At 41.9% G+C, this 16,547-nt stretch overlaps 1 protein-coding gene across 1 annotated transcript in view; it reads right to left on the bottom strand.

The window, feature by feature from the left end:
* crhr1 (corticotropin releasing hormone receptor 1) overlaps positions 1 to 16,547 on the bottom strand; it is a 180,975-nt gene that overhangs the window by 126,271 nt on the left and 38,157 nt on the right. The window contains exon 3 of the mRNA XM_071409798.1: positions 7,113 to 7,166. Within this exon, the coding sequence (XP_071265899.1) occupies positions 7,113 to 7,166 (54 nt within the window). The remainder of the gene's footprint in view (positions 1 to 7,112; positions 7,167 to 16,547) is intronic.

The raw sequence follows: 16,547 nt of genomic DNA on the forward strand, positions 1-16,547 counted from the left end.
ATGACATAAGTATTTGATACATCAGAAAAGCAGTATTTAATATTTGGTACAGAAACCTTTGTTTGCAATTACAGAGATCATACGTTTCCTGTAGTTCTTGACTAGGTTTGCACACACTGCAGCAGGGATTTTGGCCCACTCCTCCCTACAGATCTTCTCCAGATCCTTCAGGTTTCGGGGCTGTCGCTGGGCAATACGGAGTTTCAGCTCCCTCCAAAGATTTTCTATTGGGTTCAGGTCTGGAGACTGGCTAGGCCACTCCAGGACCTTGAGATGCTTCTTACGGAGCCACTCCTTAGTTGCCATGGCTGTGTGCTTTGTGTCGTTGTCATGCTGGAAGACCCAGCCACGACCCATCTTCAATGCTCTTACTGAGGGAAGGAGGTTGTTGGCCAAGATCTCGCGATACATGGCCCCATCCATCCTCCCCTCAATACGGTGCAGTCGTCCTGTCCCCTTTGCAGAAAAGCATCCCCAAAGAATGATGTTTCCACCTCCATGCTTCACGGTTGGGATGGTGTTCTTGGGGTTGTACTCATCCTTCTTCTTCCTCCAAACACGGCGAGTGGAGTTTAGACCAAAAAGCTCTATTTTTGTCTCATCAGACCACATGACCTTCTCCCATTCCTCCTCTGGATCATCCAGATGGTCATTGGCAAACTTCAGACAGGCCTGGACATGCACTGGCTTAAGCAGGGGGACCTTGCGTGCGCTGCAGGATTTTAATCCATGACGGCGTAGTGTGTTACTAATGGTTTTCTTTGAGACTGTGGTCCCAGCTCTCTTCAGGTCATTGACCAGGTCCTGCCGTGTAGTTCTGGGCTGATCCCTCACCTTCCTCATGATCATTGATGCCCCACGAGGTGAAATCTTGCATGGAGCCCCAGACCGAGGGTGATTGACCGTCATCTTGAACTTCTTCCATTTTCTAATAATTGCGCCAACAGTTGTTTCCTTCTCACCAAGCTGCTTGCCTATTGTCCTGTAGCCCATCCCAGCCTTGTGCAGGTCTACAAGTTTATCCCTGATGTCCTTACACAGCTCTCTGGTCTTGGCCATTGTGGAGAGGTTGGAATCTGTTTGATTGAGTGTGTGGACAGGTGTCTTTTATACAGGTAACGAGTTCAAACAGGTGCAGTTAATACAGGTAATGAGTGGAGAACAGGAGGGCTTCTTAAAGAAAAACGAACAGGTCTGTGAGAGCCGGAATTCTTACTGGTTGGTAGGTGATCAAATACTTATGTCATGCAATAAAATGCAAATTAATTATTTAAAAATCATACAATGTGATTTTCTGGATTTTTGTTTTAGATTCCGTCTCTCACAGTTGAAGTGTACCTATGATAAAAATTACAGACCTCTACATGCTTTGTAAGTAGGAAAACCTGCAAAATCGGCAGTGTATCAAATACTTGTTCTCCCCACTGTACATACATACATACATACATACATACATACACACACACTACATGTTAATGTTTTTAAATGTACAGTACCAGTCAAAAGTTTGGACACACCTACACACCTACACCTAAGGTTTTTCTTTATTTGTACTATTTTCTAATAGTAGTTAATAGTGAATATATAAAAACTATGAAATAACACACATGGAATCATGTAGTACCCAAAAAAAGTATATTTTATATTTGAGATTCTTCAACGTAGCCACCCTTACCCTTGATGACAGCTTTGCACACTCTTGGCATTCTCTCAACCAGCTTCATGAGGTAGTCACCTGGAATACATTTAAAATAGCAGGTATGCCTTGTTAAAAGTACATTTGTGGAATTTCTTTCCTTCTTAATGCATTTGAGCAAATCAGTTGTGTTGTGACAAGGTAAGGGTGGTATACAGAAGATATCCCTATTTGAAAAAGATCAAGTCCATATATGGCAAGAAGAGCTCAAATAAGCAAAGAGAAATGACATTCCATCATTACTATATGTGTCACGCCCTGACCTTAGTTCCTTTTTATGTCTCTATTTTGGTTTGGTCAGGGCGTGAGTTGGGGTGGGCATTCTATGTTTTGTGTTCTATGTTTTCTATTTCTGTGTGTTTGGCCGGGTGCGGTTCTCAATCAGAGGCAGCTGTCTATCGTTGTCTCTGATTGAGAACCTTACTTAGGTAGCCTTTTCCCACCTGTGTTTTGTGGGTAGTTATTTTCTGTCTTTGTGTCTGTACCAGACAGGACTGTTTTGTTTCGTTTCGTTTCATTCTCTTTGTTATTTTGTTTAGTGTTCTGTTTTAATAAATTAACATGAACACTTACCACGCTGCGCTTTGTTCCGATGATTCCTCATCTTCAGACGACGATCGTTACAATATGACATGAAGGTCAGTCAATGCAGAACATTTCAAGGACTTTGAACATTTCTTCATTGCAGTCACAAAAACCATCAAGTGCTATGATGAAACTGGCTCTCATGTGCACCGCCACAGGAAAGGAAGAACCGGAGTTACCTCTGCTGCAGAGGATAAGTTCATTAGAGTTACCAGCTTCAGAAATTGCAGCCCAAATAAATGCTTCCCAGAGTTCAAGTAACAGACACATCTCTACATCAACCGTTCAGCTGAGACTGCGTGAATCAGGCCTTTATGGTCAAATTGCTGAAAAGTAACCACTACTAAAGGACACCAATAATAAGAAGAGACATGCTTGTGGCAAGAATCACAAGCAATGGACATTAGACTGGTGGAAATCTGTCCTATGGTCAGATGAGTCCAAATTTGAGATTTTTGGTTCCAACCATTGTGTCTTTGTGGGACTCAAAGTAGGTGAAAGGATTATCTCCACGTTTGCTTCCCACCGTGAACGATGTGTGATAGTGTGGGGGTGCTTTGCTGTTGACACAGTCAGTGATTTATTTAGAATTCAAGGAACACTTAACCAGCATGGCTACCACAGCATTCTGCAGCGATACGCCATTCCATCTGGTTTGTGCTTAGTGGGACTATCATTTGTTTTTCAATGGGACAATGAACCAACACACCTCCAAGCTGTGTAAGGGCTACTTGACCAAGAAGGAGAGTGATGGAGTGTTCCGTCAGATGACCTGGCCTCCCCAATCACCCAACCTCAACCCAATTGATATTGTTTGGGATGAGTTGGACCGCAGAGTGAAGGAAAAGCAGCCAACAAGTGCTCAGCATATGTGGGAACTCCTTCAAGACTGTTGAAAAAGCATTCCAGGTGAAGCTGGTTGAGAGAATGCCAAGAGTGTGCAAAGTTGTCATCAAGGGTAAGGGTGGCTACGTTGAAGAATCTCAAATATAAAATATATTTAGATTTGTTTAACACTTTTTTGGTTACTACATAGTTTTGATGTCTTCACTATTATTCTACGATGTAGAAAATAGTACAAATAAAGGAAACCCAGGAATGAGTAGGTGTGTCCAAACTTTTGACTGGTACTGTATGTAAATTGTAAAGTCTTTTGTCTGTAAAGTTTTTTTTTTGTTATGTGTCGGACCCCAGTAAGACTAGCTGTCACCAATGGCGTCGGCTAATGAGGATCCTAATAAATCAAGTCAAATAGATATTGAATAATGTTAAACATGACTTGAAAAAGCAATCAGTTCCATCTCCTACAGAGCTCTATGTGTAACCCCAGCTGAATGCAATTGAAATGTCTGCTAAAGAGATTATAGTGCATTGAGGTGTAACTGGACCTGTGTAGACAGAGAAAAATGTAGGTTTTCATTCACGTCTGAAAAAGAGCTTTTCTAGTTGATTTGCATCAGGACTTGAAGAGGGTGGGGATGTAGACATTGCATTCACTCTATAAAGTGTGTCATTGTCCAAAGCCTTGGTGCTCTCCGTTTCCTCACATCTTTGTGTGGCAGACGTATGCGAACAGATTGTGTTAATGCCTTGTGTTAATCTGCTATGCCTTGGGTGGATGGCATTTTTACCTTGTAATTGGGAAGGAATTGTGTGTGTGTGTGTGTGAGTAAGATCTATTAAAGGAGCTATCGAAGCTCTTGGTCGTTTTGACACGGCAGGAAACATTAGTGACCTTTTAGATACACCGCATCACAGAAGTCACCACGAACGTCACAAGCCGTGAACCGGTCTCCTATTGATTATCCACACTACTAAGTACAGAGGCTATTTTACAAGAATCCCAAAGGTAATTAGATTAATATTCTTGTAAACCCAACCCTTGTCAACAGCAGTGACTAGGGTCTGCAATTCATGACGGACTCTTTTGGTAGTTCGATAAGGGGGGGAAATGATTGTTTCCGGGGTGTTTCCCCTTCTCCCAACCAATCGTGAGGCAGACTATGCAGAGAACATTACGATTTCAATCCAGAATGTACAAGCAAAACCTTTGCAGTTGTTTAAATGATGGTGGTTGATGCAAACTAGCTACAAACTAGCTACTTGTGAAATGCACACATTAAAAATAACCTTTGTGATCTCCATCTTGCTAGCCACTATTTTGTGTATGGGGTATGTGGCCAACAAGGCAGTGACGCAGGCAGTTTCTCTACGACAAACTGACATTCTATTATGCACAGACATTACGTGTTAACCCGGAACATTGGCTGCATAGTGGGAGGCGACTGGGTTAGCTTTCATTGCATATAGATTATCTCAGCAATAACAATGCTTGCATCTCAGGTCTCTGTCTCTCTTTACGGTGTTTTCCATTTCCATTTTTAGTAATTTAGCATACACTCTTATCAGAGCGATTTACATCTAGGGTTAGGTTGCAGTTTTCCCCTGTCATGTTTGTTCATTACTGCAATGCCTGAGCACAACAGATGATAGCAATATATGTGCGTAAAGATGAAAGCATGATAAAATCATATTTCCAATTAATGGAAAATAAGCAAAGATGAGTCACAATCTGTGTGGCCTGCTATGGACCCGTAATCCACCGTGGGTCACTAACGTACTAGCAACAACATCTGTGTTAACGTGCTAGCAACAACACGCTAGTGGAAAACATGCTTACAGGTAGCGGCAAACCTGAACCTGGGGATAAGGGGATTAACACCTCACTGCGGCCTTCCATGATGACCATGCCAACAACAAAACAGCAACAACAGCAACCACCACACTAGGGATACAGCTGGGCAGGTAACCTTTAGTGACAGCTGCTGCACTACCAGCGAGGCGGCTGTGTCTGTTAGTCAGGTGAGCTGGGAGAGTGGGAGGAGAGGGGGAGAGAATGAGTGAATGAAAGAGGGAATGGTAGAGGGAGCGAGGTTGAGAGAGCGACAACAACTGAATGAGAGAGAGGGAATGACAGAGAGAAACGTAGAGAGCAGCAGACTGTGAAGAAGAGGTAGGCAGATTGCTCGGGTGGATAGGCTCTGTTTAGCTATAACACCATGTTGAAATAGTAATTGAGGCAAGCCATATCTGGGCTAGATAGATGTCAGTACCCTTACGGAAAAACCAAATGAATTTCTGTGAAGATGTGATAACGTGACAACATGTAAAAGCAACCTGTGATAACACAAAACTTCACATGTGAAAACATGATCTCATGTGAAATAAATGTAACAATAAATGCTTTTAAAATGGAAAACTCCAAATTCTATTTTCACATGAACGTTTTTCACGTGTGAAAATGCAATTAAACATGTAAGAGTTAGATTTTCACATGTGAATTTTTCTTACATGTGGAACTGCACATTTGATTTTAACATGTGAGAATTCAGTTTTCACGTGAAAGTTGTTCACATGAAAGTACAAATTCGATTTTCAAATGTGAAAATGTGTCAAATGTGAAACTTAATTTAAAATATCATCACGTGACGTGTTCCAAAACTACATGGTTTCACAGGTGAAAGGATATGTGATCACGTGAAAATCCACATATTTTTCCGTAAAGGGTTATGGATGGATAAATAGATGGAGTAAGAGAAGAGAACACATAAGCAAAATAGGAGGTGTCTGTCTGGGTACATTTAGCGTTGTCGGACTACATATGCTAGTGATTCGATGAGTCGTAAGGAGAGAAGACTTTCCGATGTTTTTTTTCTCCCCAAAGATTTAAAACTTCAGTGAAGACATCCAAGCCTCACTATGTAAATGAGAGAGGTAGAGACGCTGGAGGGATTTGAAAACCCAGCACATCCCCAAACACGATTCTGATAAACTAAAATGGAGATAAAACGCAAAGTTATGGAGCTGCAGGCAGTTTAAAACTAATTAGAGCACGTCAGATTGGAGGAGGCAAGCAGGCAGCCCTCATACGGCTGATAACATTACTCTGGGCTTTGGTAGAAAAATGTGTTACTTATTAATCAAACAAAGGGGACTCTAATTTGTCCTGCACAGTTTTTACAACTACAGGCAGCAATGCATCATGGGCTGCCAAAGAAAAGCCCTAGTGATTGGCTTAGAGAAAATCCTCCCCTTCATTTCATGGAGGGGGGTCAAATGTATCTTTCTGTTTTGGAAGAGCACAGCGGGATGTGACATTTACTTTAAACCGTAAACCGAATATAGGAAAAAATAGGACCGTAAAATAAAGAGTAGTGGCTAAATCGTCTAATATAATTGTCCCAATGCAATTTCCATCCTAATAATTTAGCTACAATGGAGAGTGGTGGAAGTTTGAAAACAAGCATTTCGCTACACCCGCAATAACATCTGCTAAATATGTGAAAGTGACAAATAAAATTGGATTTATTTGGTTTGTATAGTTCTGCCTCATACAAATCCAATGTCCAGAGTTTGATTCAAGTTGGAATGTGTTAATCCATTTATTTGTTGTTATTCTCTTTACAAAAATTGAATGAAAAATGTAACAAAATGGATTCTGATCAAAAATGGAAATGAAAAGGTCCTTAAATTCAAACAAAACTAACACACATGGCATGGCCTGTCATTACCAATACTTTTTAACACATACCTTCAGACCCTGATGTTGATTAATGTCTAAGATGTTGCTGTGAGTGCAGCCCTTTGTCAGTTGAGTAACAAAACTAGCCCTAGACACATGTTTTCTCTGTATCAAAATGAATGCAGCTCTTTTGTGTTACATACCGTGAATCATATATTTTGCAAAAGCATCAAAAAGTGACACATAAACTGATACCAGGCAAGACACACTTACACTTTGGGACCACATGAACATTTCTACTGTACTCACCGGCAGTGACATTGCTGGGCGTGAGGGTCAGATTCCACAGTGCCAACGTACGTGCTGAAACACAAGAGGAAAATCAAATATTAATTTATACACTAAAATATACAGGAAACACATGAATAAAACCATATTCCATTTACAATTCATGTATAGTCCTATTCAGGTTTGACATGACGATGGATACGTGTCGGATCAATGGTGACAACAAAGGAAAACAAAGAGACTCAAAATGTCATAAAAGTCTTGTCATGATCTTCTCTGTATTCTGTCCTCCATTACTTTTAAAACGTGCTACCAGTCAACATAGACAATTAGGCACGCAAGACGCAACACTAGTGAAATGATTTCAACAATCGGACAAGGTGGAATACAAGAGACAAAAGAAGAATCGTCTTTGATTAATCTTTGTAAACATGATGCTTGCCTCTGTAACCAACCATTCCTTATGCCCCATTCCTCCTATCCCTCACCCACCCCCTCACCCACCCCTTTCCCCTTACATTTGCACAGCACTTCATTTCATACTATACATAATATATAAACTCGGCAAAAAAAGAAACGTCCCTTTGTCAGGACCCTGTCTTTCAAAGATAATTCGTAAAAATCCAAAGAACTTCACAGATCTTCATTGTAAAGGGTTTTAACACTGTTTCCCGTGCTTGTTCAATGAACCATAAACAATTATTGAACATGCACCTGTGGAACGGTCGTTAAGACAATAACAGCTTACGGTAGGCAATTAAGGTCACAGTTATGAAAACTTAGGACACTAAAGAGGCCTTTCTACTGACTCTGCAAAACACCAAAAGAAAGATGCCCAGGGACCCTGCTCATATGTATGAACATACCTTAGGCACACTGCAAGGAGGCATGAGGACTGCAGATGTGGCCAGGGCAATAAATTGCAATGTCCGTACCGTGAGACGCCTAAAACAGCCCTACAGGGAGACAGGACGGACAGCTGATCCTCGCAGTGGCAGACCACGTGTAACAACACCTGCACAGGATCGGTACATCTGAACATCACACCTGCGGGACAGGTACAGGATGGCAACAACAACTGCCCGAGTTACACCAGGAACGCACAATCCCTCCATCAGTGCTCAGACTGTCCGCAATAGGCTGAGAGAGGCTGGACTGAGAGCTTGTAGGCCTGTTGTAAGGCAGGTCCTCAATAGACATCCCAGGCAACAACGTCACCTATGGGCACAAACCCACCATCGCTGGACCAGACAGGACTGGCAAAAGTGCTCTTTACTGACGAGTTGTGGTTATGTCTCACCAGGGGGGATGGTCGGATTTGCGTTTATTGTCGAAGGAATGAGCATTACACCGAGGCCTGTACTCTGGAGCGGGATAGATTTGGAGGTGGAGGGTCCATCATGGTCTGGGGCGGTGTGTCATAGCATCATCGGACTGAGCTTGTTGTCATTGCAGGCAATATCAATGCTGTGCGTTACAGGGAAGACATCCTCCTCCCTCATGTGGTAACCTTCCTGCAGGCTCATCCTGACATGACCCGCCAGCATGACAATGCCACCAGCCATACTGCTCGTTCTGTGCGTCATTGCCTGCAAGACAGGAATGTCAGTATTCTGCCATGACCAGCTAAGAGCCCGGATCTCAATCCCATTGAGTACGTCTGGGACCTGTTGGATCGGAGGGTGAGGGCTAGGGCCATTCCCCCCAGAAATGTCCGGGAACTTGCAGGTGCCTTGGTGGAAGAGTAGGGTAACATCTCACAGCAAAAACTGGTAAATCTGGTGCCGTCCATGAGGAGGAGATGCACTGCAGTACTTAATGCAGCTGGTGGCCACACCAGATACTGACTGTTACTTTTGATTTTGACCCCCCCTTTGTTCAGGGACAATTTATTCAATTTCTGTTAGTCACATGTCTGTGGAACTTGTTCATTGGAACTTGTTCAGGTTATGTCTCAGTTGTTGAATCTTGTTATGTTCATACAAATATTTACACATGTTAAGTTTGCTGAAAATAAACGCAGTTGACAGTGAGAGGACGTTTCTTTTTTTGATGAGTTTACATGGAAATATTCCCTTTTTCTCTCCGGCGTATGCTTTGATGTACAGTTGCATTATTCAAAAAGTGCAGGGTACAAGGCACCCATGGAGCATGTTTCGTTTGAGCCAGGGCCGCATCACATCTCATCATGAAGGAAACCTAGCACTCATGACTGTGAAATAGTTCCTTCCAAACATAATTCCATGCCCGTCTACCTTCTCTTTTCCCCTCATTGAACTTAGATCAAAGGACAGTTGGATAGAGGACGCTATCTATGTCAATAGAACATAAATATATATTAAAATATTCATAAAGTACAGGCAGTTTGGGCTGTTTTTTAATTAGGTGATAAAGTCAGAGGCAGTCTCACATGAATGGACAGACCGTTCTTTCATTTAATCTTAGATCATCCTCAAGTCCTGAGCCGGAATATAGAGGTCACACAGCACACTGTAGTGGCTCAAACACACAACGCATTTCATCCTCAAAACACTGCTAACTGTTTCCATGATTCATCCTGTATCTTTGGTGGATTCATATCCCATTTTGGTGGGAGTCCATGTTCATGTTCAGCATGTGCGACTTGGCCTTGCTAGTAGGCCGTGTAATGTTGATATGATGGTTGATATTTACGATGCATTTTCACAGCTCCTAAAGGCCTGTCTCTTAGACCTTCAGTCTGTTCCCCCTAACTGCCACTGTGGCTGCCATCCACTGACATAAAACAAGTTGGCCCAAGCACATGATTTCAACATAAACGGTTGTGTTATGTTCAGATAAAGACACACACAGACACACATCCAATCACTTAGCACGCACGCATGCACACACACACACACACACACTAACCCTCTAACCAATGGACCGCATGTCCACACACTGTGAGTACTGTGAGGACTTGCGGTCTGCTAGTTGGAGGGTAGGTCACACAGACAGCACACACAGCACGTGTGTTACTACATTGATAACACAAGTCCTACAATCCATCTTCAGAATTATTCTATAATAGAGGAATTCCCCAGGGACGTACTCACTCGTGATGACTGTGTCCACGCTCCACAAACATTACCATAACATCCTCCCCTAACAGGGAACAGGCTCTGGACATGGCTTGTGACAGTCCATCCATTATAAATAGTTATAATTAGAGAGGATGCACCCTACTCCCTACATAGTGCACTACTTTTGACCAGAACCCTATGGGCCCTGGTCAAAACTAGTGCACTACATAGGGTGCCATTTGGGAATTATTCCAGAGAGACTGCAGGTCCCTAGTGATCCTATACCGTTAGTTCAGGGAGCGTTCAGGTTCAGTGAGCCCCTGCATGGGTAGATTATATGTCAAAGGACCAGGCCATTGAGATAACATGCCCTGCAACCTATACAGGCTCAGCGCCAATACAGTACAAACGGATCCCTGTGATCTCGCTGATACCTCAAAAAACCCATAGAGATACACAGTATTGAATTTGCTTTTCCATCTCAATAAACAATCATTTCACAGTACTGTATGTATTCAATGGGCAATCTAATAGATCACCCATCTCCCAAGACCAAGTCCCATCTCATGATGGTCTTCTGTACAGTAGCAGAGGTCAATGCCCTCTACTCTACCAGACGGGGTCAGTGCGGCTGACTGAACGCAACTGAAGAGAGGTCAGAGTCAGAGTTGTCCTCCAGCTAGTCAACCTACTGTAGCTCTCAGAGTATACCCTTCACACTGGTCTCAAATTCTATCAAGAACTCAAATATCACACAACTACTAGAGAAAGGTGCCACTCTTCAGTGGACTGGTGGTACTGTTGCCTCTAAACCAGCTATCATAACAATTGTCAACAGCATACCATCCTGCATCCCTCTGCTGGCTTGCCTCTGAAGCTAAGCAGGGTTGGTCATGGATTGGGGACCAGATGCTGCTAGAAGTGGTGTTGGAGGGCCAGTAGGAGGTACTCTTTCCTCTGGTCTAAAAGTAAATATCCCCAATACACCAGGACAGTAATTGGGGACATTGCCCTGTGTAGGGTGCTGTCTTTCTGATGGGACATTGAACAGGTGTCCTGACTCTCTTTGGTCATTAATTATTGTAAGAGTATGGGTGTTAAACCCAGTGTTCTGGCTCAGTTCTGTCCCTCGTACTATCATGGCCACCTAATTATCCCCAGCTTGTAACTATTCCCCGGCTGTTGCTGTGAATGTGTTCTCAGTCAACTCTCCGGGTTCTAAAAAAAAACTGATCCAGCCCTACCACTCACCTAAATGCTGTGCTCACGCACCAATAATTATTCCTTGCATTCATTCATGTGAGCGAGTCATCCCACACACACGTTCCAGTGATTCATTTCACCGCTGACTGGCGTAACGCAACTTGACAAGATTATTGCTCAATTAATAAACTATGACTCATGCAAACCGCAGATGTTAGAAACAAAGCCTAAAACAGTTGCAATCATCTTTTCACACCATTTCAAGTAAAAAAATCAAGCTTTTTGTTCTCAATAATTGGCTTACTGTGAAGATTGATGGATAGGCAGGATAGGCAGTACCGCTCTCTCTCTCTCCCACACACTGAAAGCTATTAGTAACTGTGTGATGAGTACAGGATAAGCTATGTAGATAAGAGATCTACCCAGGCAATTCCGGGATAAATACAAATAGGCTAGAATGTAGGAATTACTTATGGTAGTCATGTCGGAAAGTTTTTAAGGGAGACGTTCAATACTACAACCAATTCAACAACAACTTGTTGGTGTAATAGCACTGATAAATCATGGCCTTCAGAGGCCCATTAAAGGGAGACAGACATTGATTCATGAAATCTGAGATGAGATGTTAATCACTGTTTGATCCGCATACTTTCCCAAAGCTTCCCTCTGTTTAACGGGCACAGATATCAGAGATGGATGGAGCCAGAGAGAGAGAGAGAGGGAGAGAGAGATGAGAGAGAGAGAATGAGACAGAAAAGGAGAGAGAGGGAGAGATGAGAGAGAGAGACAGAGTACTCTCTTGACATGTGGAAGGGAGTAAACATCCTCTACTGCAGATAGCAGGATATATGGTGAGCATTGGTGGGAAGGAAAATCAAATCCATAGGAAAACATGCTCTGAATTTTGTGAATTAAATGACAAAGCCTATAGAATAAACAACCAGCTATACAATTATGGAGGGTGTTCATATCTTACTGGAACTATTAAGTGTACACAGCAGCAAGTAATAATGTGAGGGGGCCGCTGTACATATCCCCATTTAAGTTTTCTGTTGAATAGTCACCATGGAAACAGAACAACTGCTGCACAACCCCCCCCCACACACCCACAAGTTTGATATGTCAACGTCTATTGACGCCAGCCATTGCCCTTGATTGCGCTGACTTCTAAACAGCAGTTCTTAGAACAGTTTATTGAAGTGGGCTGAGAAGATTGTGTTAAACAAAGTCGATGATTTCTCTCTGCGTTAATAGCTTGTCTATTAGACATCCTCAGTGTTCTTTCTCAGCACTGCAATGACCTTAATCATAAGCCACTATCATCACGTTCCCCTCTTTTCTCTGCTCATAACAATTTGCCACAGTATCTTGCCTTTGTAGGTCAACAGGGTGCTCATAAAGGCTATGGATAAAAAAGGACTATGCATTATTCTTGCTTTTTACTAAGGTGCTTAATTCCAACCAAGTAGTGGCTAATGTGCATCTTATCCTTCGATATCCCTTCAAAAGCACTTAAGGCTAATTAAAGAACTGGGCACTGTGTGTGTATGTGTGTGTGTGTGTGGGTGGGTGTGTGCGTGCGTGTTACTGAACCATCGCTCGCTGGTCCAACTGCCACAAATAGTTAATTGCACACAAGCTAATTTGATCCTTAAAGGAAGAAGAAAATTGCTTATTGCATTAGTTGAAAATGGCTTCCATCCAATTAGCAGGCTAATTCAAGGGAGACAACATCAATAGTGCAGCTTCATCAGCGTTTTTTTTTTTACCTTTATTTAACTAGGCAAATACTGAGCTATATTGTATGCAAACATTTTTTTTATTATATTATTTTATACTAATACAATTGTACAAGATTTTGTTTAACAAGTAATACATTTTTTTTGTAAATCCCCAAGCACAAATCAAAATCCACAAAGAAGTGGTTAATTGGCCACAACATCAACATTTTGCAATGGCCATCTCAGTATCAGAACTTCAAACCCAATAAAAACTGGTGGTTTGAATTGCAGAAGGAAGTCCATAAGCGCAGACGAGGGATACCAAGGATGTAGAAGGATTTTATATTAAGAAGGATTGTGTAGGGGGGAATGGTCTAAGCTCCCTCCCAATGTGTTCTCCAACTCATACAACAGCTCAGTGCAGTTATCTTCGCAAGGTGAGGTTGTCACGTTCCTGACCTGTTTTCTCTTGTTTTGTATTTATTTAGTATGGTCAGGGCGTGAGTTGGGTGGGTTGTCTATGTGTTGTTTTCTATGTTGGGGTTTTGTGCGTTCGGCCTGGTATGATTCTCAATCAGAGGCAGCTGTCAATCGTTGTCCCTGATTGAGAATCATACTTAGGCAGCCTGGGTTTCACGTGTGTTTTGTGGGTGTTTGTTCCTGTGTCAGTGTTTGTGCCACACAGGACTGTTTCGGTTTTGTCACGTTTGTTGGTTGTTTTGTATTTTGAAGTGTTTTGTTGATTTTCATTAAATAATGAACACTAACCACTCTGCGTTTTGGTCCTCTCCTTCTGTCAGCGAGGACAGCCGTTACAGAGGTATTGAAAGGTATTGAAAAAAAGTGTTTATTTTTACATTTTTTAAGATATATTACTTGTTAAACCAAATCTCTTTCTCTGAGCAATTGTATTAGTATAACATATATTTTTTTGGAACATACAATGTAACTCAGTATTTGAATTATTTATTTTATACAGTAATTTTTGCTCATCTTATCAAGGGTGTCAATAATTTTGGAACCCCATTGTATTTGCATAGTTTATTTGCAAAGCTCTAGTCTCGTCAGAGATGGGCAGTATTTCTGTTAAATGTACTGTATTTGAATTTCTTCTGAGTATTTTGCATTTTGTATTACACTGGGATGAACTACACTCAATGTATTTTCGAACAAGATTTTTCGAAAGCTGTCATTTCTATTTTCAAAATACTTTTCTATACAATTTTTCATATAGCTGTTAACATTTTTGTTGTCCTCTTTCACCCTACATTGGTATCAAAAGTCTGATGGCGCTACTGTGTGATGAGAGTGTCTGCTAAATGAACAGTGCATTTGGAAAGTATTCAGACCCCTTTCCTTTTCAACATTTTGTTACATTACAGCCTTATTCTGAAATGGATTCAATTACTTTTTCTATCATCAATCTACACACAATACCCCATAATGACAAAGCGAAAACAGATTTTTAGAAATGTTTGCAAATGTATAAATATTCAGACCCGTTGCTATGAGACTTGAAATTGAGCTCAGGTGCATCCTGTGTGTCACGCCCTGGCCTTAGTATTATTTGTTTTATTTATTATTTTAGTTAGGTCAGGGTGTGACATGGGGTATGTGTGTATTTTGGGGTATTATATGGTAGAGGGGGTGTTGGTTGTAGTTTATGGTTTTGTGTTGAGTGTATGTATCTAGCTGTGTCTATGGGTGTGTAGTTTACTAGGAAAGTCTATGGTGGCCGGAATGGGTTCTCAATTAGAGACAGCTGATTTCTGTTGTCTCTAATTGGGAGCCATATTTAAGGCTGCCATAGGCTTTAGCTGTTTGTGGGTCATTGTACATGTCGACGTAAGTAGTTTGTGTGTGCACTTGCGTTTTAGGTTTCACGATCGTTTGTTGTTTGGTTAGTGTGTTAAGTGTTACGTGTTCATCTTCGTCGTTATAATTAAAGAAGATGTATTCAAGTCATGTTGCGCCTTGGTCCTCTCTTTCACGTCAACACGATCGTGACACTGTGTCCATTGATCATCCTTGAGATGTTTCTACAAATTGATTGGAGTCCACCTGTGGTAAATACAATTGATTGGACATGATTTGGAAAGGCACACATCTGTCTATATAACGTCCCACATAGACAGTGCATGTCAGAGCAAAAACTAAGCCATGAGGTCGAAGGAAATGTACGTAGAGCTCCGAGACAGGATTGCGTCGAGGCACAGATCTGGGGAAGGTGACAAAACATTTCTGCAGCATTGAAGATCCCCAAGAGACAGTGGCCTCCATCATTCTTAAATGGAAGAGGTTTGGAACACCCACGACTCTTCCTAGACCTGGCCACCCGGCCAAACTAAGCATTAGGAGGAGAGGCCTTAGTCAGGGAGGTGAGCAAGAACCCGATGGTCACTCTGACAGAGTTCCAGAGTTCCTCTGGGGAGATGGGATAACCTTCCAGAAGGACAACCATCTCTACAGCACTCCACCTATCAGACCTTTATGATAGAACGGCCAGACGGAAGCCACTCCTCAGTAAAAAGCACATGACAACCAGCTTGGAGGTTGCCAAAAGGCACCTTTTTGAACTCTTTGTTCCTGAATGGCAAGCGTCATGTTTGGAGGAAACCTGGCACCATCTCTATGGTGAAGCATGTTGGTGGCAGCATCATACTATGGGGATGTTTTTTAGCCTCGGGGACTGGGAGACTAGTCAGGATTGAGGGAAAGATGAACGGAGCAAAGTACAGAGAGATCCTTGATGAAAACCTGCTCCAGAGTGCTCAGGACCTCAGACTGTGGCGAAGGTTCACCTTCCAACAGGACAACAACCATAAGCACACATCCAAGACAATGCAAGAGTGGCTTCGGGATAAGTCTCTGAATGTCCTTAAGTGGCCCAGCCAGAGCCTGTAATTGAACCCGATCTAACATCTCTGGAAAGACCTTAAAATAGCTGTGCAGCGACACTCCCCATCCAACCTGACAGAGCTTGAGAGGATCTGCAGAGAAGAATGGGAAAAACTCCCCAAATACAGGTGTGCAAAGCTTGCTTCAACAAAGTACAGAGTAAAGGATCTGAATAGTTATGTAATTTTGATATTTAAAAAAATAAAAAATAATCCTTTGTCATTATGGGGTATTGTGTGTAGATTGATTAGTATTTAAACAATTTTTTTAATCCATTTTAGAATAAGGCTGAAACATAACAAAATGTGGAAAAATTAAAGGGCTCTGAATAATTTCCAAATGCACTGTATATCTAAAATATTATAATTGCAAAGCATGCTGAGTATTACTCTGATGACCGCTAAACTAGGCCAATGACAGTTCCCAGTGTGCTTTGCAGTTGTTAATTTTCACATATACCTTTACATTTTGGTAATTTAGCAGACAGAGTAACAGTGCATTCAACTTAGGTAGATGAACAACAACATATCACAGTCATAGTAAGTAAGACGTTTCCGTAACGTTACTGAGAATGTTGTTGCTTTTCGGCTGGC

Source organism: Salvelinus alpinus, chromosome 1 (assembly GCF_045679555.1).
Source record: "Salvelinus alpinus chromosome 1, SLU_Salpinus.1, whole genome shotgun sequence".
NCBI classification, from domain to species: domain Eukaryota; kingdom Metazoa; phylum Chordata; class Actinopteri; order Salmoniformes; family Salmonidae; genus Salvelinus; species Salvelinus alpinus.